The sequence below is a fragment of the Ruditapes philippinarum genome, unplaced genomic scaffold (assembly GCF_026571515.1).
Source record: "Ruditapes philippinarum isolate M1 unplaced genomic scaffold, ASM2657151v2 ctg910_1_1_1_1, whole genome shotgun sequence".
NCBI classification, from domain to species: Eukaryota; Metazoa; Mollusca; class Bivalvia; order Venerida; family Veneridae; genus Ruditapes; species Ruditapes philippinarum.
In genome coordinates this window covers 153,553-179,938 of record NW_026863552.1, presented here as the reverse complement: position 1 = coordinate 179,938, position 26,386 = coordinate 153,553, and the positions used below count along the sequence as shown (strand labels likewise).

At 32.7% G+C, this 26,386-nt stretch overlaps 1 protein-coding gene and 1 long non-coding RNA gene across 3 annotated transcripts in view; both read left to right on the top strand.

Annotated features, from left to right (window-relative positions):
- Positions 1 to 26,386, top strand: part of LOC132722472 (oxysterol-binding protein-related protein 1-like) — a 76,497-nt gene that overhangs the window by 34,541 nt on the left and 15,570 nt on the right. For both annotated transcript variants that reach the window (XM_060706979.1, XM_060706980.1), the window contains 7 exons: positions 1,595 to 1,701; positions 4,461 to 4,641; positions 5,364 to 5,514; positions 15,516 to 15,591; positions 23,086 to 23,220; positions 23,564 to 23,661; positions 25,782 to 25,958. In XM_060706979.1, coding sequence (XP_060562962.1) covers positions 1,595 to 1,701; positions 4,461 to 4,641; positions 5,364 to 5,514; positions 15,516 to 15,591; positions 23,086 to 23,220; positions 23,564 to 23,661; positions 25,782 to 25,958 — 925 coding nt within the window. The remainder of the gene's footprint in view (positions 1 to 1,594; positions 1,702 to 4,460; positions 4,642 to 5,363; positions 5,515 to 15,515; positions 15,592 to 23,085; positions 23,221 to 23,563; positions 23,662 to 25,781; positions 25,959 to 26,386) is intronic.
- LOC132722473 (uncharacterized) lies at positions 20,390 to 22,063 on the top strand. Its single transcript, XR_009624614.1, has 3 exons — positions 20,390 to 20,562; positions 20,965 to 21,038; positions 21,387 to 22,063. It is a non-coding gene; the product is annotated as an uncharacterized LOC132722473 (long non-coding RNA).

The following is a 26,386-nucleotide window of genomic DNA, read 5'->3' as shown; positions in this document are numbered from 1 at the left end:
ATAATATTTTAAACAAAAAGTATCTTTAAAAAGATACTCAGCTGAACTAAACCAGCTGCTTTTACTTGCATAGTTTATTTCCACGTTTCTGAATACATAAAGAAATGTTAGCTCAGTGCTTGTTTGATAATGACCGTAATTATGTGTCCAAATTTTCCATCGCTGAAAATACTTTTACCACAATTGACATAGCATTTATTGCTTTGACCTAGGAAACACTGTTAGACTATTGTTTGCTAAATGAAACTCTTGCTTTGGTAATTGTACCTTACATTGAGGTATTCATGTACACAATATGTGCAAAGATACATGTATGAGAATCATGAAATCCAAATCAATTGAACACATTAATAATCATATAGTATCACGAACACTGAACGTAATCACTTAGAGTACCAGAAAGTTCAGAGTTTTTATGCCTCCGCCATATAATGGCTGGGGCATATAGTGTTACCCTGTTCTGTCCTTCTGTCCTTCCTTCCTTCCTTCATTCCGTCTTCAGCAGTTTCCGTTCATTATCTTAGTAACAGTTGCACATACTTAACTCAAATGAGAAAATACAAGTCAAGTTCGAATTGGGTCATGGTTCGATAATTTTTGGCAGAGTTATGCCCCTTTTACTTTGAAAATAATATGAAATTTTCAGTTTCCATTCATTATCTCCCCAACAGTATTACACATTCAACTCAAACTTGACATATGGATACATTAAAGGAATGTGCAGGTCAAGTTTGAATTTGGTCATGGTTCAATGATTTTTGGCAGAGTTCTGCCCCTTTCACTTTGAAAAAAAAAGGAAATTTTCAGTTCTCATTCATTATCTCCCCAACATTTGTACATATTCAATTCAAATTAAAGATATGGATATGTCATAAGAATGCATTGGTAAGAATGCATTGGTCAATTTCAAATTTGGTCATGGTTTGATAATAGCTGACAGAGTTATCCCTCTTAAACTTTGAAAAAAAATCAAAAATTTTAAGTTTCAGTTCATTTTCAGTACACATTCAACTCAAATTTGACATATAGATACATCTTAGGAATAAGCAGTTCAAGTTTGAATTTGGTTGTGGTTCAATGATTTTAGAAAAAGTTATCTTTCTTGATTTTTGGATAAATTTTGAATTTTCAGTTTCAGCACTCATACTTTTGTCGAAATGTATGTAGCCATTATTTTGGCTACAAATATGCAATATGCAATTTACAAAAGGTTAACACTGAATAGTTTCAGAGCCTAGAATGTTGTATAAAAATGGTCTGTGTTAACATTGAATAGTTTTTAGGGCTTTGAACTTAAAATGAAAAAAAAAGAAAAATTTGTGCAAACAAATTTGGAACTAAATATTACAACATCTGAAATTTTGGCTGCATATGGGGGCATCCGTGGCGTGACGACACATTTCTAGTTATCCTCTATATTTGACAGGAAGTCAAACTGTTCTCAAATGAACTTCGTAGGAAAAAGGTATCTTTTGCTTGACATTGCTTAGCTCAATATTGTGCTACATAACAAATAAAACCTTCAAAATTTGTATCATTCACTTGGTGATGTTAATTCAATAAATTTGTTTATTTGCTATTTATATTATATCAGGAAATGTTGTGCATTTAGAGGAAGAACTACAGAAAACAGTAAAATATTCCCAGGATATGTGTTCATCCTTAAACAAGTGTCTTAATGTTTATACTCAGGAACAAGAGGTAAGTTTATTGTGTAGTATAGTTTTGTTAGCATTTAATAGCAGGCCTTTCCATCAGTGCACATATATGTCTGCTTTTTTATAAAGGCATATGTTATGCACCTGGTTGTCCATCATTCTGTCCATCTGTTGACAATTTCATGTCAGCTCTGTATCTTTTAAACCAATGGAGAAAAAAATGAAATAAATTTTGCAGAAATGTTGACCATAATGAAATGATGTGCAGAGCGCAGGTTTGACCTTCCCCAGCTTCTTGAGGTCACACCTGATCATTATGTATGAATTTGAAAATTTTGTGTCTACTCTGTTTCTTTAGAACTTCTAGAAGGAACTTTAAACTACTTAACTGAAATGTTACGTACAAGATGATGTGCAAGAAGCAGATTTGGGCTTCTTCAGATCAAAACTGGCACCTGAGTGACTTAAGTTATATAGACTAATGTAGGAAAACACATTTAAATCTTATTGTGGGAAACTGCAAAGCACAGAGCTTAGATATTTGGCATGCAGCATCAATTTGTAGATGTCACAAAAATAGTTTAATCCTGACTCTCAAGTCAAAATTGGCCCTGCCCTTGGGAGTTGCTTGCTTTATGTACACTAATGTATTGAAAAACACATAGCATTGACTAGTAGACCTTCATAAAAGTTTTATGAATCATGCACCTAGGGTAAAAAATGCTTCTACCTTGGAGGTCATACAGTATGATAAGGATTATTAAGATAAAACATTTTTCAGACAAGTTTCTTGATTGTGTCTCTTCCCTAATTATGCTCCCCTTCAAAGAAGAGGGGGTATATTGTTTTGCTAATGTTGGTCTGTCTGTTAGTAATAACTATTAGATGACCCCTATTGACTTTGGGTAACTAGTTCTAGGACTAGGTCACAGGGGCCTAAATGTCTCATTATCTTGAAAACTATTTATCACAAAGTCTTCATCATTTTTCTTTTTTCCATAATTGAACACTTCCATGTACCCAAGTTTCTATAACAAAATTACCAATTATGTGAGTCAAGGGCTAAGAATGGGGGGGGGGGGCATTTGTTGTTCGACATTTCTTGTTGAAAGATTTTTTTTGACTACTCAAACAAATTTACATTAGAGCATATATTGCCCACCTTCGCGATGCTCTTGTTTTCATTGAGAGCTAAAACTATGAAAATTGTTGTATGTTCACATTGTTCTGGTTCAAAGGTCAAGGAATGTTACACTTGAAGTTGAATATGAGACAGCCAATTTTTTAAAACCTTTTTCCCTGCAAGCATTTCTTTGAACTTGGCTCAGATGTTTTACAAGGTGATGAACAGAACCCATACCTGATGACAATTGTGCTGTCTTACTGTCAGTTGTCTCCACCTTGTATGAACATGGCTCTAAAAGATGACATGCAAAACCTATGATTTGGCTTTGCCAGCTCAAGGTCAAGGTCACTCTTGAAAGTCAAATGTTAGGCAATGAAATTCTATAGTCCTTGAATGAGTTCCTTTGAACTTAGCTCAAATGATAACCTTCAAAAATAATGGTGAATGGACCAACATAAAAACATTGTGTGCCTTAAAGACGATTATGGATATTGGTCACTTCTGTGAATTTAGTTTAAATTGTCATAGCTTTCTTATTTACTTATGAATTTGACTTATACTTGGATAAAAAAAGTATTTATTACACTATAAAAATGTTGAACTATTCAAGTTTGACAACATTGACCATCAAGGTCAGATTATTGAATTTTTCTAAAACTGAAGTAATTTTGTTATCTGTTTAAAGATTATATTCAAACTTGGACAAAACAAACCAGTTGCAAAACAGACATGTTGAATAGGTCTGATATGGCCTTGACTTCAAAACGATCTTGACTGTCAAAGTCATATGATTGAATTTTGCATATATTGTGATAACTTTATTACTTTTTTACGAATTTGATTGATACTTGGACAAAACTATTTTAAAGGCACAAATGATGTAAAATAATTCAAATATGACCTTGACCTTAAAATGACCTTGACCATCAAGGTCAAATAATTGAATTTCGCAAGAGTTGTGATTACATTGTTAGTAGCTCAGTAGAGCACAATGTGCTTAAGGTGAGCTATTGTAATCACTGACTGTCTGTTGTCCTGAATCTGGCTGCACTAAAGAAAACAGATAGGGGGCCATCTACATCTAACTGTTAAAATGTGATTAGTGGTGGCATGGCCAAGTGATTAATGTCACTAGTAAAGACTAGTAATCTAACGATTGCTGGCTGCATTATCAAACCCTGTCAGGGGCAAGCTGTTGTTTCCATGAGCAAGAAATTTTACACTCTTTCCTTAGTACTAGTTGGTTCCAGGAACAGAATTTAAGAGTATTTCAATAAGCTTATAGCTTCCTAGACAATCAAACTAAAATAAATTAGTATAAACTTATAACCATTGCATTGGATTTGATACTAACTTAACACAGACATTTATTATTTCAACATTTACTGACAAAATTAAGCCTGCAAATGGCTGTTACTTTGTTAGATTTATTACAACGAATCTAATCACACATGTCTTTTAGATCATGATTATATTGTATTACCAAAACCTATAACCCCTCTTCTGTATCTGAAGTATTCCTTCATGGCTTTTGCTTAGATATAAAGCACTAGGATTAGGTCAATAATGTATCATGGGACAGCTCTTGTTTCAGGGTTGACTCTACTCAAAGATGTGTTAAAGGATTTAGATTTGCATAAAGTAATTGTAGTATAACATGTATAATATTATAACAGGAGAGAGAGAAATTACTACATGAGGAGAAAGAAAAGAATCGAGTGTTACAGGAGGCCTTGCATGCATTAGCAATAGAACATCATGAGCTGGAGAGAACATATTCACATAATATACGAGCCAGAAGTTTCTCCATAGATGATGATGAATTTTTTGACTGTGATGATTTGGATGAAGATGTTGGTATGTTAAACATCATCATTAAGTGTTGCATGCATGCTGTACTATAAAATGCCATATTTTACATCGTGACATGTCTCAGTGACATGTTTTTAGATTAATTATCTTACACTTCCTGGTGTTGTCATAATGAGGTGAAGGTTTGCAATGCCATGTAACTAAACTTTTGATTGACCTGTTTAAAAAATTGTGATACATAATACCCTTGCATGGGTGGGGGCTGGGGGCTGCAAGTAGGGTCAATGTAGTGTCCGGTTTTGTCACGGGCATATCTTCTACATGCATGGAGGTATTTAAGTATGACTTGATACAAATGTTCACCACCATGAGATGTTTTTTGTTGCCATGAACCAGGTCTCTAGGTGAAAGGTCAACTTGAAGTCAAAGGAAACCTGATGTGTGTTTTGACATGTAATGAAATAACCCCTGGCAGGAGGGCAGTGTATTCAGTTTTTCCAGAGCATGCGGAGGGACTTTGATAATATCTGATACACCATTGGTCATTGTCACTGTTACAGAAAATACAATATATATTTTGATACATTGTTTTGAAAAACATTGTAAAACTAAAATTATGGTTCATTTACGAAACAAACTATTGTTAGTTGAATATTACCGTAAACTCTATAAAAGATTAGAAGCCAAAATGTTCCTTTTCACTGTTTTGTTAAAAATCATATATGTTATATAGAGAGTGTGATTAAATGTCATATTAACTTTTTCAGATATTCATCTTCCATTATCACCAACTACACGTTCAATGATGTCTGATAACTTGTCATTTAAGTCTTGCCAGGTTGATTTAGAGGGTGGAAACAGAGGGCGTGTTTCACCTTTGTCCTCAATCTTCCATTACCATGTACAATTAGGTGGCAGGTAAATGAAATCTTTATCAGTTTACATGATTGTAAAGCAAAAATTCTCATATTGTGATATGAAAATTACTGTCACTCGTGAAATATTCAATCACGGATTTATATTACAAGGATCGGACACTTCCGTTTAGCTTAAAGTCTCGTCGCGCGCATGCGCGGAATCGCACATAGGATAAAGGTGGACAGAATGAGAGATGGCGGAACGCGCGGAGTGCGAAATATGACTGATTTTCACAAGAGTATGTGGTGTTATTGCAGCTTTGTGAAACAATATATACATATGAATGTATTGATACAGTATTATTTTGTGTCGCTAATGTATTAATATATTAAAACAAGCCGATAGAACGATGCAACGCTTAGTTAAAAAAGTACCTAATTTAAAAAATATTCGCCTATTGTTTAGGCATACTCTCTACACTTTGACGCCCTTTTACTTCAAGCACAAATTATTACTGCGATTCAGATTAAGGTAATTATTTTTTACATGGTTTAATGGGTGCATTGCAAAAAAATGTTTCTTGATTGCTTAAAAACTTTTGAAGAAATTCATGTTTGAAATTTGTCTTTATTTCTGTGAATTATTTCCAAATGATTTGTACATTTTTTATTTGATTACCTGTATGTTAGTATAAATATAGTAAATATTCTACTAATTAGTGTATTAAATATATTTTCAGATCATTCTAGACAAGTGTTCATATATAGATGAATTCATTAGATTGGCAAAGAAGAAACTTTTATTTGCATACGGAACAGCTGTTTTATGATATTTTTTTTTATTTTGAAACAGATTTTTTTCATAGTTATCCTTCACAATTCACGTCAAATGATTTATTTGTCATATGTTTATTTTCATTATTTTTCAAAGAAAGGACTATACAAATATTTTATATATTTTCAATTTCATTTATAAATGTTAGTTAAGAAAAAAGATTTACATTGTATTTATATATATCCTCTTAAGAAACACATACCATGGACTGTAGTTTAAGACGGCGCACATACAAAATATACATTCGAATTATAATTGTTTTTGAAGATTGAAAGTTGCAATTATCACATGTAACCTGGTTATGAAAGTTTGAAAATAAAGTTTTTTTTCAATTATCACTTGTTACCTGGTAATTAACCACCTTCAAAAGTAATTAAACTTCAAATTAATTTAAGCGATGTGTAAAAAAATAATCAAAATTTACTTTTATTTTGCATAATACTGACTCAAACTGTAAAGATTTTTATTGTTGTTTTTTTTCTAGCGTTACATTAAAAATATCAGAAGGCATTCAAATAAAAAGAATAATTAAAATATACGAGTGACATTAAAAAGGCCGGAATCGAGACAGCCACACGAGCGTACTTTTAAAACTTACGATGATTGTCTACTTCACTGCACTGACTTTTGAAAACAGATTTACAAAAAATAACAATGACATAAATGATTAATGAAATTTAAATTTTCTATGAAAATGGCAATATTAAAATCTCGGCAATATTTTGTACTAAAATAATGAATAAATTTTCTTCACGTGTTGAGCGAATTGTAAAGCCCGCAATACATTACCCGTAAAACAATTGTACCTTAATAAATTTGACTACATAACCCAATAAATCTTAAATATTGCATCTTTGATCATCTGTGAATAACTTACATCGGCTTCTTTTTTATTTTGAAATTGAATTTATTATGTTACCATAATACCTGTTTTATATAAAAAATGTAAATTTACCGCGGATTTCGTCAAGTTAATTTTTTAATCGTCGTTGCGGACACATAAACTGTACCTTTAAAAAATAAATTAGATATTTGAATTAGGCAAGTATTTTTCTTCAAAATAAACTTTAAATTTCCAAATTCGGATAATAAATGGAAAAGCTATATGGTATTTTGTAAAGTAGGTATCCGTTGCGAACGGGCATTTACGCTTAGCGCCGGTAAATTATCGATCGATGTACCTTTATCGGGTGCACGACAAGATATTTAAGCATTTATATAGGGTTAACTGGGAGTGTCCAATCCCTGTAATATAAATCCGTGATTCAATGAAAATAAATCCTGTATTTATAGAAAAAACTTAAATATCAGTATAGTATTTATCAGTACATTGATTATTCATGATATATGTATTTTCATTAATTATTGAAATGCCAAAATTAATCTGCCCAGATCCTGGGATGTACTATAACGTATGTTCCAGCCAGATCAGAGAGATGAAGCATTTATATATTGCATTGTATTATGCATGTCCATTGTGATACTACTGTGAGTACTTTGATATTTTGAAGTAATTCTCACAGCGCTAATATTCTTACGAGACACGGTAATTCTACACATTTCGGACGTCCAAGTTTGATGGGAAATAACAAAGTAACAAGTAGCTGTGTGACGTAGAGTGAGCCAGAATAACATCATATAGATCTATGTGTCAATACTTTTTTTAAACGTCTTCGTTGTTGTGTTGGGGTATATTTGTAGGAATGAAACTTGTTTATCAATATGGATTTAAGTTTTAATTCGGATGAGTATGCGCAATATGGTATGGGATAGATGTGTGTCTCCAATAGCTCATGTCAAATTTGACAGCTAAAAATTAAAACTTTCTCCGAATAATACTATCCGGATTATATCTTTTACATTATTGTATATAACTATTAAACATGGCAGACTCGAAGCAAGATGAAGAAGAAAGAAAACTATATGAATATAGGTAAAAAATGAACTAAAAATTTATATAGAACGGCATGCGTTCAGTGTATTTGAATATGTAAATTTATTTGACTAATTCATTGATTTTTTTAACCACGATATCAATTGACAATAATAAAAATCACGGTGCATATCCATATCGGTACCCTCTTTGCGAAATCTGCTGAAACAGTACCCTCTTTGTACATGCACAGGTCATTCTCTGCTCAAAACAAACCAGCGATGGATAACAAGCCAGTAAAAAGTCATTGTAATAAGGAAAGGAGGTATGACACGTGGAAAAGATGTATACCACGGAACACTAGAATGTTTTATCTATGTGCTGATTTGTCATGTGCCCGTTTTTCATGTACTGCAACTTCACAATAAGCTACAAAAAATCAACATGTCTTGCTTCGCCCATCACCTCGACATACTTTTCGGACTGGTATGAACCTGTGGCTTGATTATATATGCATCATACATATTTAGTATGTTCATTTACATATCATCTTCGGACAAATGGCAGTATATTGTCAAAAATAATTGTAAAATTCATATAAACACCCTACTTTCGGTTTTGCAGCGGCACGGGCTACCTCTCTTCATTTGAATTTTTACATCACAGGCTCCCTCTCATTTTTTAACACATAGGTACCCTCAAGGCACGACATATGCTTTTATTTGCGTTAATCGTGAAGTATGTAATATTTACATAAAAGTAAGAAATATTTATACATACAGGGTAGTGAAACATCTTCAAGACAACTGCTTAGTTTTAAGGCGGAACTTTAAGCTTGTCAACCATTATGACTCCTCAGCCAGTCAGATTGCCAATTTTTCCAATAATCAAATTGATTGCAGCTGAAGTTGTGTGTTGTTTATGAATTTTCGGCAAGCAATAAACACAACATAGTCTATTAGTGGTAATTGTGGTGTTGATTTCATTGACCTTTTAAAGCTATAAATTGCAACAATAGACTGTTTGTCGGGATAATTGTTGGGAGACTTCAATGTGCACACATGTCTAGCTAATGCTAAGCACCCAGTTTTTAGCTCACCTGTCACAACATTTGCATGGTGAGCTTTTGTGATCGCTTTTCGTCCGTTGTCCTTCTGTAAACTTTTACTTTAAACAACATCTCCTCATAAACTGTTTTAAAGCCAATTTCATCCAAACTTCACAGGAATGTTCCTTTGGTAGTGAACTTGACCTTTCACGTAAAAACGGTTTCCGACCAATAACTCGTCAACTCAAGTTGTCATAAAATTACTGCACACAACCTTCACAATGACCTAGTGACTAGTCCTGACCTATTGATTATTTAGCACACTTCTGCCATATTCTGAACAGGCATCTGAATAATAAATGCTAATATCTGTAATTGCATATTTGTTAACGTAAATATGAAGAGATTACTCCTATATGAAGTTTAGTTTAAAAGAGTAAAAAATGATAAAAAGAAGTTTAAATTACCAACTAAAACTATCAGAAATTATCAAAAGTCTGAGACGTTTATAACATGTCTTGTAATGAGTCAATTACTTATATATACATACAGAATTTAGCATTTAATTATTCAGATGCATGTCCAGAATGTTTCGAAATATGGCTTTAGTTCTAGCTCATGATACACTTGGTCCAATTGAAAACAGCAATAAATATGTAACAATTTTTATATGTTGAGTACAACAACAAGGTATATTAACATACATAATTATATATTTTTTGTTATAGTAGGGCTATTGTCTGCCTTGTTATCTACATGGGAGGGGTTTTCCTCCTTGTTATTTTCATGAGAGGGTTTTTGTCCATTTTGTCATGTTTACAGGAGGGCTTTTGTACGCCCTGACAGGCAGCCCTGTCATTTTCACGGGAGGGCTTGTCATTTTTGGACATGAGGGCTTTTGTCAGCCTTGTCATTTTTGGACATGAGGACTTTAATTCGTTTCCCTAGATAATTTTTTTAAGATATTAACAATAATCCTGTACAAAAGAAAAAAAAATACTGAAAGAGAATAAATAGCATTATAATGTGCACTTGTTGGAAATTAGTAATGTAATTTGAATATATGTTCTTGTGTTCACAGGTTGACTTCTCTTTTACTTTAGCTTTATCTAATTAATCATGCAATAAAATACTCATTAAATAAGAAGAAAAACTGACCCCAAAATTCTTCATTTTTTTACTTTTTTTATTTGCATAATTATGTCTCCCAAAACTATTTGGAGACATAATGTTTTTGCTTTCGCCGTCAGTCTGGTTGTGTCCCTCCGTCCGCATTAAGTTTGTCCGCCCTTCACAGGTCAAACAAATTGTGGGATTTCAACAAAACTTTACAGGAGTGATCAGTACTATCCTTAGTTGAGCACATCACCGTCACGTTTTGCTTACCAAGTACAAAATGGCCGCAAGAGCTAAAAATAGAAAAATCTTGTCTGGCCTTCACAGGTCAAACAAATGGTGGGATTTCAACCAAACTTTACAGGAGTGATCAGTACAATCCCTAGTTGTGCACATCACCATCACGTTTTGCTTCGTTGTACAAATTGGCTGCAAGAGCTAAAAATAGAAAAATCTTGTCTGGCCTTCACAGGTCAAGCTATTGGTTGGATTTCAACCATACTTTACAGGAGTGATCAGTACCATCCATAGTTGTGCACATCACCGGCATGTTCCGCTTCGCTTCACAGAATGGCCACCAGAGCAAAAAAAAGAGAAAATCTTGTCTGGCCTTCACAGGTCAAACTTCGGGTTGGATTTCAACCAAACTTGACAGGAGTGATCAGTACCATCCCTTGTTGTGCACATCACCAGCACGTTCTGCTTCGCTGCATAAAATGGCCGCCAGAGCTAAAAATAGAAAATTCTTGTCTGGCCTTCACAGGTCAAACTACTGGTGGGATTTCAACCAAACTTTACAAGATGGATCAGCACCATCCCTAGTTGTGCACATCACTGGCACATTCCGCTTCACTGCACAAAATAGCTGCCATAGCTTAAAATAGGAAAATCTTGTCCTGCCTTCACAGGTCAAACTACTGGTGTGATTTCAACCAAACTTTACAGGAGTGATCAGTACCATCCCTAGTTGTGCACATCACCTTCATGTTTTGCTTCATTGTACAAAATGGCCATCAGAGCTATAAATAGAAAAATCTTGTCTGTCTTTCACAGGTCAAGCTACTGGTGGGATTTCAATGAAACTTCACATGAGTAACAATACTGTTATGTAGTTTTGGGAGACATATGTATTTGTGACAGGAACCCTTCTAGTTTATGAATATAACTGTAAAATAGGAAAAAATAGGAAAACATCTTATAGATCAAATCAATATATGCCTGGCACCTTTTCACTTCTTCCAGTATTTTCAAACTTCTCCGATCTGATCTGAAGGTCTCAATTATTTCTACAACTTTCAGAATTAAGAAATCTTCCTCTCAGTCCAGATTTTATTGATAAGTGACACAACCATGTTTTTTTATATGATATACCAGAACTGCTTAATATAGGAAGCAGACTTCAAAGTGATTAATATTATCAAGCATAAATGAATAACTATAAATATAAATATTTTACATACTTATATGGTTGACTTAATACTTCTGATTTAGTTTACTCTACATTCAGTTAAATAACTTGTTGTGCATGAAAACTTGAAAATGGATGACTCAAATTCAATAATCTAGGTGTAGTTAAAATCTGTCATATAAGTGTGCATTTAATTACTTCCTTTAAAGAACTGGTTATTGTATGGTCACATATGGCCAGTATTTAGAACTTCTTGGTTATTGGCTTATTGATCAGTTACCTCTTTTCATAAGATAATATTAACTTTTACATAAGTAATCATTTTTATTTATGTTCATTAACATATTTACCCTTGTGTCAGATACAGTCATTCTATGAAATAAAAACTTCATTTAGTTTATACAAATTTGTTTTACTTTAATTATGTTTGAAGCTATATGCCAAAAATCTCAAATCTGTTCTGGGATGCAACCAGTACTAAGCAATGAGCGTAAAGTTTCTTGCCCATGGAAACAATGGCTTGCCCCTGATATGTTTTGAACCCACACAGTCAGGAATCCCTAGATTACTAATCTGACAAGTTAACCACTTGGTCACGTGGCCACTTTATAGATGACTAGTACACATTTCAAATGTAAATTATATCTTATTTCATATCTGAAATTCATTTTGAAGGAATACCATGCCTTTTCAAATAAACCAAGAATTACATGTTTTTTGACGGAATACCATGCCTTTTCAAATAAATCAAGAATTACATGTTTTTGACGGAATACCATGCCTTTTCAAATAAACCAAGAATTACATGTTTTTAGCTCACCTGTCACAAAGTGACAGGGTGAGCTTTTGTGATCGCTTTTCGTCCGGCGTCCGTCCGTCGTCCGTCCGTCGTCCGTAAACTTTTACTTTAAATGACATCTCCTCATAAACCACAAGGCCAATTTCATCCAAACTTCACAGGAATGTTCCTTTGGTGGTCACCTTTAAAAATTGTTCAAAGAATTTAATTCCATGCAGAACTCTGGTTGCCATGGCAACCGAAAGAAAAAACTTTAAATATCTTCTTGTAAAAAACCATAAGAGCTAGAGCTTAGATATTTGGCATGAAACATCTTCTAGTGAGTGTCTACCAAGTTTGTTCAAATAAAAGCCCTGGGGTCAAAATTGGCCCCGCCCCAGGGGGTCATTGATTTTCCCTATATGCATATAGTAAAAACTTAAAAATCTTCTTTTAAAGAACTCAAAGAGCTATGGCTAAGATATTGAGCATCAAACATGTTCTAATAGGTGTCTACCAAGTTTGTTCAAAGAAAAGCCCTGGGGTCAAAATTGGCCCCGCCCCAGGGGGTCATTGATTTTCCCTATATGCATATAGTAAAAACTTAAAAAATCTTCTTTTAAAGAACCAAAAGAGTTAGAGCTAAGATATTTAGCATGAAACATGTTCTAATAAGTGTCTACCAAGTTTGTTCAAATAAAAGCCCTGGGATCAAAATTGACCCCGCCCCGGGGGGTCATTGATTTTCCTATTATATGCATATAGTAAAAACTTAAAAAATCTTCTTTTAAAGAACTCAAAGAGCTATGGTTAAGATATTTAGCATCAAACATGTTCTAATAGGTGTCTACCAAGTTTGTTCAAATAAAAGCCCGTGGGTCAAAATTGGCCCCGCCCCGGGGTTCATTGATTTTCCTTATATGTGTATAGCAAAAACTTAAAAAATCTTTTTTGAAAAAAAACCCAAATAGCTAGAGTTAAGATATTAAGCATGAAACATCTTTTAGTGAGTGTCTACAAAGTTTGTTCAAATAAAAGACCTGGGGTCAAAATTGGCCCCGCCCCGGGGTCATTGATTTTCCTTATATGTGTATAGCAAAAACTTAAAATCTTCTTTGAAAAAACCCAAATAGCTAGAGTTTAGATATTAAGCATGAAACATATTCTAGTAAGTGTCTACAAAGTTTGTTCAAATAAAAACCCTGGGGTCATAACTAGCCCGGCCCCAGGGGTGTCATTGTTTTTAACTATATGTGTATAGTAAAAACTTTAAAAAATCTTCTTTTAAATAGCCCAATGAGCTAGAGCTTAGATGTTTAGCATGAAACATCTTCTTATGGGTGTCTACCAAGTTTGTGCAAATAAATGCCCTTTGGTTAAATTGGCCCTGCAACGTTGGGGGGGGGGGGGGTTGGGGGGGGCCTATATACAGGTGAGCGACCTCAGGGCCATCATGGCCCTCTTGTTGACGGAATACCATGCCTTTTAAAAAAAAACAAGAATTACATGTGCTTGACCGAATACCATGCCTTTTCAAATAAACCAAGAATTACATGTTTTTGACGGAATACCATGCCTTTTCAAATAAACCAAGAATTACATGTTTTTGATGGAATACCATGCCTTTTCAAATAAACCAAGAATTACATGTTTTTGACGGAATACCATGCCTTTTCAAATAAACCAAGAATTACATGTTTTTGATGGAATACCATGCCTTTTCAAATAAACCAAGAATTACATGTTTTTGACAGAATACCATGCCATGCTGTAACTTGTTATAACTTTGTTATTAATAAATGAATTAACTTAATTTTAAGACACAACATTCTTTAGGATAAGACCTTCATGTATATTAAACTCAAATTGACCTTGGCCCATTTATGACATTGACCTATTGAATTTTTCATTGATTTTGCTATAATTGACTGTATCTTGGTGATTAATAAATAAATTATCTAAATACTTGGACAAAATAGCCTTTTGGACAAGATCTTCTAAAAGGTTGAACCGACTTTAACCTTAAGCTTTAAATGACCTTTACCATCAAAGTCAAAGGTCAAATTATTGCATTTTGGTTAAATTGTCGTAATTTTGTTATTTGTGTACAGATTTGATTTTTTACATAGAAAAAAAAACAAGACTCACTACCAAAAAACATATTGAATAATTTTAGATGCAACCTTGAACTTTAATTGACTTTGACCTTCATTGATTGAATTTTGCTTATATTTTCTTAATATTGTCATTTATTTATGGAAATGATTCTTACTTTAACAAAACAATAAATGTGACTAGACACTTTTGAAATTTAAAAAAAAGAAAGATTTCATTTTTTTTTTTTTTTTTTTTTTTTAAAGATTTGTTTAAACTGTTTATTTGTTTGATTTTAGAAAAAGTAAAAAAGTCAAGTGTTGCTCTTGTTTAAATGTTTTTACATTATCTGCCATTTTGGGTGATTTCAAAGGCAGTTACTGTGGTATCACAGTAATCCACAAAAATGCAAGTTTGGAAGGATAGATGTGACTAAGTTGTGATAACTTGCTATAAAATTCAAACTATATGAACAGAAGCGATATATCAGTACATGGGTACAAGTTTTTAGGCATTTGTCTAAAGCTAAGGTTTTTTCTACTCCTGAAAGCTCTTTTTTTATAAAAAACCAAATTGAAATAATACTAAATCTTGGTTTTCTGGTATTTTAAACTTGGCCCCCATGTATATGGGATTATAACGTTTTAATTGACAATGTAAAAACAATAAAGGGAAATAGTATTCAAATATGTAGTTTTTATAAAATAGTTTTCTTCATTACTCACAAAATGAAATTTATTGACAGAATGATGCTATGCGATTTAGTGTGCCAGTTATTAAAATAGTAGCATCGGCATTTGTTGCTTTTACTAGCAGTTGAAGAAAATGTAATACGAGTGATATCATGGAGCCTGTGATATTATAGTAACTGCTGGTATCTTATACAACATGTGTTCTGATGTATTTTCAGGAAAGAGCTACCTAAAGAGATGTTTGACAGAAATGACTTCAGTTTTTGGAGTATACTGAAACAATGTATAGGAAAGGTAAATAAAGTGATGCATGTTACAATTTTGGGCTTATATGGCTCAATGGTCACTGATTTCTATCCACTAACCAGGTGCCACTGTGGATGTCCAAATGGTTGAATCCTACAACATTCTGCTAGTTTTATACACTGCAAACAAACCTTATAATCTTTTGAATGCTATACTTTTCCTACAATACAAAATGGATTTCATTAAAACTTAGGTAAACTATTTATACATGTGTCTATACTTTCAGTTTCTAATAGAAAAAAAATTCTATTCTCATCGGCAGTTAAGGCCTTTCCTACCAAGATTGTAACTCATATTTGCTCAGTACATACCTGAAATAATCTAAGGGTCACTGGCGCTACAAATAGATTTGACACTTTAGCATAAACAGTCTTTATTGACCAATGACTTTCACATTACATGTATGTTGGATGGTCCTCAAACTTTGAATTTTGTTTAGTGTCAGAAAGTCAAGGTCACTAGTGTTTAACATTGATTCATACATCCCTTATTTATTGATCCATGTGTGTGTGGTTCTCTAACTTTGGTAAGAGTTAAAGGTCACTGGACTTTTTGTCAAGGTTTTGTGTTATGTATAATTAGTCTGGAATAATCTCAAGTTGAATAGGTTTCAAAAAGCGTTTACCAAAGTCAGGTTTTTGTTGTTGTATGCTTGAAATTTCATTTGCCTGTCTAAACTTGTGATATTCCTGTGTAATTTATATATATAAAATCTTAAGCGGCTAGTATAGGCCACATTCAAATGATAGAAAATGATAGTGTTTTTTTGTCTAACAAAGAGTATGATTATAAAATGGGTAAATATTTCCTGCCATTTATCATGAAAGTTTTGTGTGATGATGCCAAAGTCTCATTGATTGGAAACTTCATGAATGAATGGATAATGGTTGGAATTTGTTTAGGTTTTTTTAGAGGTTTTTATGCCTTTAGTGTGATATATGGAAGTAGGAAATATTGATCACCAAGATTAGCATTATTTTTCGTTTTATCCCCCAGTTGATGCCATTTTAAAAACAAAATTATTGATTGATCACTTTTCTTCAGTATCAGATTAAGGCATCATTAATTTTATGTTTTTATTGACTCCTTTAATTAATTGTAGTGTTTTTGTTTATTTTATGAAGATTGACTAACATAGGTGCTCCAGGATTAATCTCTAAATAATCATTCAACCAATTTTTAGCTCGACTATTCGAAGAATATGAGAGCTATTCTAGTCGCCCCGGCGTCGGCGTCAGCGTCGGCGTCTGCGTTGGTTAAAGTTTTTTGTAAAGTCAAATATCTCAATTACTGCTTGAGATATTCAATTGAAACTTACAATACTTATTTATAGTAACAAGGTACATCAGATTGACAAGTTGGATAACTCTGCCTACAATATTGACAGAATTATGCCCCTTTTTAACTTAGAAATTTTGGTTAAAGTTTTTTGTACAGTCAAATATCTCAATTATTGCTTGAAATATTCAATTGAAACTTACAATACTTATTTATAGTAACAAGGTACATCAGATTGACAAGTTGGATAACTCTTCTTACAATATTGACAGAATATTACCCCTTTGGAACTTAGAAATTTTGGTTAAAGTTTTTTTTGTAAAGTCAAATATCTTAATTATTGCTTGAGATATTCAATTGAAATTTAAAATACTCTTTTATAGTAACAATGTATATCAGTTTGCAAAATTGCATAACTCTGCCTGCAATATTTGCAGAATTATTTGCCCCTTTGAAACTTAGAAATTTTGGTTAAAGGTTAAAGGTCTTCAAAGATATTTACTTGAAACTTTACACATGCACTTAGGGTCATAATTGGAGGGTCATAATTGTATGTCACTGACCAAGTTCCATAACTCTATCTTGCATTAAGGCTGATTCATATCCCCTTTTCTACTTAGTCTCTTGGTTAATGTTAACATGATAGTTTTACATATCTCAAAAACTATTAAAGATATTTATTTAAAACTTCACATATGCATTTAGGGTCATAATTGTAGGTCACTGACAATGATCCATAATTCTATCTTGCATTTAGGCTGATTTTTCTCCTCTTTTTCAACTTAAAAATTCATGGTAAAGTTTTGCTTGTAAGATGTTATCTCAATAACTACTGAAGGGTTTGTACCTTTTTTGGGACAATTTTATGCATTCATAATAATAAAGCAGTGATTAACTTGATAAAACATCTTAATAACAAGCCTTTGTACCTTTTCTGTCAAATTTATGTATTCATAGGTAATTAGTATTATTTTACTCAATTAAACACCCTTGTGACATTACCTTCCGAATAGTCAAGCCAATACTGTATAATTAGACTCTCTCTAAGGCCTATAACATGAATTTATGAAAAAAAATAGCTCTTTTGTGAACTTAAAAAATTTAACATTATAAAGGCTCTTTTACTATCAAGCACTTAGAATAGTCGAGCGTGCTGTCCTACCGACAGCTCTTGTATATATCTATATAATATCAGTCCAAGATAACACAGCTGTAAAAGTTTATAGGATAAACAGTCTGTGAGTCATGTCCAATACATGACCCCTATTGATCCTTGAGTTAGAATCAACCAGCTTAACAGGAATAATGATCAACATCACTGTGAAGCTGTGCACATGGGGGTTTTGCGTGTGAGTTATTGCCCTTGACTTAGTATACCAGTAAATTTGCAATTTTGAACTTGTTCATGCCTAGCTCAAAAAGTTTTTTTTTGACTTGTAGGTCTAATAGTTTACAAGAATGTTGGTCTGCATGTGTATTTATGTATCTTGGGGTTTGCTTGTGGATTTTTATGGTCTCCGAAAAATTTCGGGGGAGCATTATAGTCGCTGGGTTGTCCGTCCGTCAGTCTGTCCGTCCGTCCTTATGTATAAACCCAGAGGTACTTTAGTGTCTTGGACAACAATGGGTAATAGTAAATTATCTTTGATTCTATTCATTCCGTTTTTACTTGTGTGTCTTTTATTAAGCCTTGTGTGACTAAAAAATTAAAAATAACCAAAAAGATCAAAGGAAAAGTCACATATGTACCATTTTGTGAGTACGGACGTACGCCCCGAATTTGTGTCTGGCCCATAACTTTGTTATTTGAAGTCAGATTTTACAACTATTTCACAGAAATAATCAATTTAAAAAGCATGCTTTTTCTATCGAATGCCAAAAAAAGTTTCCAAGACAGGAGACAAATGTTGTTTGATTAACTAAGGGACACATCTAAAGACGGAACCTTTTACTACATGTACACCTGTAATTGTTCTGGCTACGTTTAGTAACGGTTTACATTTGTGATTTATGTGGGTTTTTTTTTAAGTTTTCTGTTTCTTTTTAATATAATTAGTAATATTTGACAAAATAATATATGTTTACATTACTAAATTGTTAATAGAATAAAAATGTTGATATTTTTTAACAGTAAGTAAAAGTCATTAGCATTATATATATCAGCGGTGAATGGGGTAATGGAATAATTTCTCAATCAGCGTTATCAGGACCTTGTTATAAGACAGTGTTTGAGACCTTTGACCCCAACATGAGCATTATAACAGGATTGCTGTGTATATATTACTTATGAAGTTATTTTCTGTAACATATTGATATCAAAAGAAAACCCTTGATGTTGTTAAATAAGGAAATTAAATAACATTGGAATAATCATCATTAGTGTAAGTGGAAGGTATAGACCCGGGTGTAGATTTTCCAGGGTAAGCCTGGAAGAGAGGCTGGTAAACCCTGGAAAACTATGGAAAAGCATGGAATTTCATGGAAATTCATGGAAAATTGGTATTTTTTCCATGCTATGTGGACTTTTTTTTTCCAGCCATTTCCAGCATTGCTGGAATAGGCTGGAAATTGGCTGGACATTTGTGGTAAAAGCCTGGAAAACCATGGACTTTACTTCCATGTAGCATGGAAAGTGGAACTTAGATTTTTTTGATGCTGGAAATGTGTAAAACTTTCTCTAAGTATGCTGGAAAAAACTTGTAAAAATTACAACAAGAAATCTTACTTTATATATTCAGCACAATATTGTAAATTTACAAAGAAAATATACAATCATCATTATTTTAATGCAAGTTACTGTAAATGATTTGAAATTTGACACTTTATACATTTCATGCAGTTTGAAAAGGGTATCTCAGAAAAAATGTCTATGCTAAAGACATAAATGAATTGATTGTTCAAAATACATATTATTATTTAAATAAATTTACATGAAGTTATGTACAATGAAATAATATTCATTTAATTACAGGCTTTAAGTTTAACTATAAATTAATTAAAGTCTGTGATTAAAATTCACTCAGACACTATAATAATCAAGATGGGATTGCATTGTTTGCCATTTTTAAATTGTAAGAATTCATGTTTTTGGATAACAATAAATAATTAAATAAACAAAACAAAACAGTGCATGAAAGAATGTCGTAATCTATATTAAATTGATAATATTTAGAAAAATAAATACTACATCCACTGAGATTTTACGCTACACAGATCAGAGATCTGATAAAACTCATTGACCAGCATTTTCTCAACATCTGTGCATGACTAATTTACTCCACTGGTCATTTCAGATCAGGCTGTTCCATGTTCCATGTGATTATTTTGGGGAGAGATAACATTATAAATTTCATATGCAGAAAGTGTCTAGAAAGACATTGCAATCTTTTTTGTACAAAAATTTGTAATGATCTTAGCTATTTGATATTTTCTTTTACGCTCAAAGAATAAAAGTTAAAATGATGAGTAGATTAACCCTGCTTTACATAATGATAGACCTGTCCAGTATAACTGTTGTAAATTTTGAATTCTAAGATATCTGGGTCAGCAAAGAGTGCAGAGGATGTTCTTGATATTTAAGCAGTTTTGGAGATATTGTTTTGTTTAAGATTTAAAGTGTTTAAGTATTGGTATGATAACAATCAGAATCACCTGGGACAAGGAGATATACAACAGAATCAGGTATTTATAAACCTTAATTAAGTTACATTAATGCAGAAACAGGTTATTTATATATATCAAACTATCAACATTTGTAACAAGAGATCAAGGTTGTTTTTATATTTTCAACTTCATGCATTTGTTTTTCTGATAATTGTTTTTAATCTATACAAGTATAATCTGTAAAATATAAATTATTCAATGATTTCTTTATAATGTATATTTTTTAAATGACAATTGTTAGTAGATCTTTTTCATTTCCTACAAATAAAACAAATTAAATCAATTTGATTAAATAGGACTAAATGGTACAATCAGTAGTTTTGTACAGCTGAACATCATATGATAATCATTTGTTATTTACATGTATGTGTTATGTTTTCAATGATTACATTTTACATTATACAATTACATAACTTGCAGGCTGGGACATAAGTGCTGACTGTGAGAATTACCAGCAGTGTTTAATAATGATGTGCAGTATTAATCCTGAAAAGGTATATTTTTAAATCTCAATACATGTATGTGTACTTTTATATTCCATGTCTTTTCTTGAAAAAATACATACTGGGTGATAAATATTGTCACAAATTTACTAAATTCTTATACATGTACAGAGGAATTCTTAAACACTTGTGCACTTTGAAATAAGATATACTGCATTGCTTTAGTATTTTCGAATATGCATAAGCATTTTAAGTGAATATTTAATAGTAAATACTGTTGAAACATAAGATTTGATGTTATTAAAAGATACGAAATATAACTGCATAATATTTATATGCAATAAAACATAAGTCATTACCACATCTGTGTTAAATTTATTATGAATTTTATCTTTAAAGGTGAGCACAACCACAAGAAGTTCTAGGAAACAGTCAGACAGAGGACTGAAAATGGACATCAATAAAGGAAATAGTAATTTAAATAATCAGAAACACTTGAAACAAATTTAAGATTAAAAAAGGTTTCTTATTGACAGATTAAGAGCAAAATAATTGCTAAAATTTATAAGACAACCAGAACCTACCAAACCTGCAGCTAGTAAAAAAAACTGTTTGTGCTATAGTGAATGTAGGATGTTCTATTCTGTATTTGGACTAAAGGATATGTATTAAATTTTGTGAAAGAAATATGTGATCATGTTAAACTACTAAAAATTCCACCCCAAACATTCCTGTGCTGAATTCCATCTCAGAATTTTACATTTTAAGAACATTCAGGGATGCTGGAATTAGGCTGGATTTTTTTCCATGTTATTCCATCAAGGCTGGACTATTTACCATGGTAAAAAGTCCAGCCTCTATGGTTGGCAGACACATGGAATACCCTGGAAAAAAATCCATACTTTTGTTCCAATACTCCATGTACATGGAAAAGCATGGAATAAAGTCCATGCTTTTCCATGGAAAACATGGAAAATATTCCATGCAGCATGGAAAATGTTCCATGTTTTTTCCCTGTTTATCCAGCCCATTTTTTCTCAGCTTCAGGCTGGAAAAGGCTGGAAAATTTTGTTCCAATACTCCAGCCTCTTATTTTCCATGGAAAAGCATGGACTTTTTACACCCGGGGAGTCATAAATGGAATCAACACATTTTTTATTCAGTGTGTCCATGATTGTAGTGAAGATGATTATTTTATGAAGAAACATTGTAAATAAATTATCAACTGTACATAACAGATCATTTATCCAGGAAAAAAATGTTAGATTGTTTGTTGATAAATCCCCTGAGACATAAATTGTGTTCTACATTCTGTATGGTATTGCTATCAAGTTGTTTTTAACTCAACATTTTCAATGACTCATTTCTAGCTATTGCTACAGTCAGGTCGATGTTCCATTGTTGTTGCCATCCAGAAACTTTCATATTGGCCTTTATTTTTATGGCCCCTGGGCATATAGTTATTGAACTTTCTATCAGTCTGTCCATATTAGGTTAATCTAAACATGCTAGTTGGATTTATATTAATTTATTTATTATATGTTTGCTTATTTATTTATTTCTATTCATTTATTTTTTATTTTTGTATATACATGTATATACATGTATTAAAATGAACAATAAGAGATATGGCAAAAATAAAATATTTATATTGCAATTTCAAATGCATCATCGTTTTCCTTCATTTTATCTATTCTGCCAATAACATGAACAAACATGTAAAAAACCTTCTAATCCGGAAACCTTTCTAATCCAAACTTTTCTTCTGGTACGGACGAGTTCAGATTCGACAGGTTCCACTGTACTATTATAGGTTTAACCATTATTTAAAAATATCATACTGAAGTCAAAGTCGTAATAGGTTTAACATTCATTGCAAGCTGTTTTATACGTCTAAATGGTACAGATACAGTCAGTTCATTTTGTGTTGTGTTAAACATAGTGACAAATATCTATCGTACAAATTCTACTTTGATTTACACTATTTCTACACTGAAATGAAAATAAGAGAATTTTGTTTTTGAACTTATAATTACTAAATGTTTGCCTTATAGTTATATCATACTAGTATATGTTATTGTTTTTGTTTTTTAATCAGGAATTGTCAAAGATTACGATGCCAGTAGTGTTCAACGAACCTCTTACATTCCTACAGCGAATCACTGAGTACCTGGAATACTCAACATTAATTAACACAGCCTCTATGCAAGATGATCCAGCTGACAGAATGATGGTAAACTCTTATTTTACTGTAACTGTTCCCTCATAACTAAAATTGACTTGATAAATCCCTCGCCCTGTGGGCCGGGGCTTTAAATACATCCTCTATTATGTTTTGCCAATCATAATTGCTGTAATATTGTAGTACTAAGCTTATTCCAACAAAATAAAAACATTCTTCTAAGTGTTTGTAATTTGATGTTCAACATTGCATTTTGTTCATAAACTCTGAAGTTTAAAGTGCCTATGATGATAGATTTTCTTTTTATTTACGAGAATCTTAGAAAGATTTACTGGAACTACATTTACATTGTATTCTTTAAGTTGAGAAAGGTCACTGTATTGAACTTTTTCAGTATGTAGCAGCCTTTGCAGTTTCTGCTATATCATCTAACTGGGACAGGATCGGAAAACCTTTTAATCCATTATTAGGAGAAACTTTTGAACTTAATAGGTAAGTTAACTCTTATTGCAGATCAGGTGTAGATAAGTAGCAAAATGAGTAAAACATTTTGTATGTAGAGCACAAAAATAAAAACTCTAAAAACTTCATGTAATCATGAAAATAGGATAAAATTGTCTTCTAGGAAGGAAATGCTGTAATAGAGTGACATTCTTTTTAGCTCACCTGTCACAAAGTGACAGGGTGAGCTTTTGTGATCGCTTTTCGTCCGGCGTCCGTCCGTCCGGCGTCCTTCCGTAAACTTTTACTTTAAATGACATCTCCTCATTAACCACTAAGCCAATTTCATCCAAACTTCACAGGAATGTTCCTTTGGTGGTCACCATTAAAAATTGTTCAAAGAATTTAATTCCATGCAGAACTCTGGTTGCCATGGCAACCGAAAGAAAAAACTTTAAATATCTTCTTTTAAAAAACCATAAGAGCTAGAGCTTAGATATTTGGCATGAAACATCTTCTAGTGAGTGTCTACCAAGTTTGTTCAAATAAAAGCCCTGGGGTCAAAATTGGCCCCGCCCCAGGGGGTCATTGATTTTCCCTATATGCATATAGTAAAAACTTTAAAAATCTTCTTTTAAAGAACCCAAAGAGCTAGAGCTAAGATATTTAGCATGAAACATATTCTAATGGGTGTCTACCAAGTTTATTCAAATAAAAGCCCTGGGGTCAAAATTGGCCTTGCCCCGGGGGTCATTGATTTCCCTATATGCATATAGTAAAAACTTAAAAAATCTTCTTTTAAAGAACTCAAAGAGCTATGGCTAAGATATTTAGCATCAAACATGTTCTAATAGGTGTCTACCAAGTTTGTTCAAATAAAACCCCTGGGGTCAAAATTGGCACCGCCCCGGGGGTCATTGATTTTCCTGATATGTGTATAGCAAAAACTTAAAAAATCTTCTTTGAAAAAACCCAAATAGCTAGAGTTAAGATATTAAGCATGAAACATCTTTTAGTGAGTGTCTACAAAGTTTGTTCAAATAAAAGACCTGGGGTCAAAATTGGCCCCGCCCTGGGGATCATTGCTTTTCCTTATATGTGTATAACAAAAACTTGAAATCTTCTTTGAAAAAACCCAAATAGGTAGAGTTTAGATATTAAGCATGAAACATCTTCTAGTTAGTGTCTACAAAGTTTGTTCAAATAAAAGCCCTGGGGTCAAAACTGGCCCGGCCCCAGGGGTGTCATTGTTTTTAACTATATGTGTATAGTAAAAACTTTAAAAAAAATCTTCTTATAAAAAGCCCAATGAGCTAGAGCTTAGATGTTTAGCATGAAACATCTTCTTTTGGTAGTCTACCAAGTTTGCACAAATAAAAGCCCTTGGGTTAAAATTGGCCCTGCAAGGTTGGGGGGAGGGGGGGGGGGCCTATATACAGGTGAGCGACCTCAGGGCCATCATGGCCCTCTTGTTTTCAATTCTCATAATGAAGCTGTATTTGAATAAAATGTTTCAGTCATCATGTAACTTTTGTTTACAATGTGAAAATTTGAGACTGGAAACAATGTTATACAGCTTAACCTGCTAAAACTCACTGGGCATTCAAAATGTGTTCCTTACTTCTGTAGTTCCTTAAAATCATATAACAAAGTGTTTACATCAGACTTTTTTCAGAACAAACCAATTAACTTATATTAAACTGATCGTTTACAATCATCCTCAATTTTGAAGATTTTCCTAGTTTTTCCTTGTTTTAATGTTAAATTTATGCTTAGGGCTAGTTTTTTGCTTTTTCAAAGAAAAATTTCAAGTTTTTTCTAGTCAGGTTGTCTTTCCGGTTGTTGGCCATAAACTTCAACATTGGCCATTTTTTTTGTTAGCTCACCTGAGCACAAAGAGATATCAGCTTGAAACTATGGGTGAATGTACAGCTTTGTACTTCTAAGTTATTACCCTTTGATGTGTTTTTTAGATGTGCAAATGTACTTAATTTATTCTTAATTTATACTTTTTTCCTCTTCAGATTTGTCAGTCTGTAACTGTTTCTAGTAAAGGACAGAATTCGGACCAAGAATTATTGTTACTTATCTTATATGCAAAAATTTGCTATAACTTTGCCCCTAATTACTGATAGTTTCTGAATCTTTTAAAGATTGAATATATTTTACAGACCTGACTTGGGCTTTCGACTGGTAACAGAACAAGTGTGTCATCATCCACCAATCAGTGCTTTCCATGTGGAATCTGATGTGTTCAAATTTCACGGGTCCATTCATCCAAAATTGAAATTTTGGGGTAAATCTGTAGAGATTAACCCAAAAGGAGTGATTACGTTAGAGTTACTCAAGTAAGTAGGTTATAGTTAAAGTTATTATCTGGATTGTGTGTATTGTTATTAGTCCCCTACCGATTTAAACGGAGGTTTACCCTTCATCCGTCTGTCCACCTGTCCTCAAAACTTGATCCCGTGATAACGCAAAAAGGACTGAAAATATTTTTATGTCTATGAAACTTGAAATATGGATAGATGACAGTATGGACATCATGGGTCACAACTCTAGCACAAAACTTATTAGATTTACCCCCCTTGAACATAGAATTTTCTGGATTTTTTTTTTTTGTATAACTTCTTTATTTCTTTTTCCCTTTGTCAATATGTCTGCATGTATAACCTTGTAGATTTGATAAAAACTTGTGTTAAACATGCTGAGAAACAAATTTTAATTCCTCCTCTCCATGCATGAGCTACTCACTTTGTCCATGTTAATTTGAAAT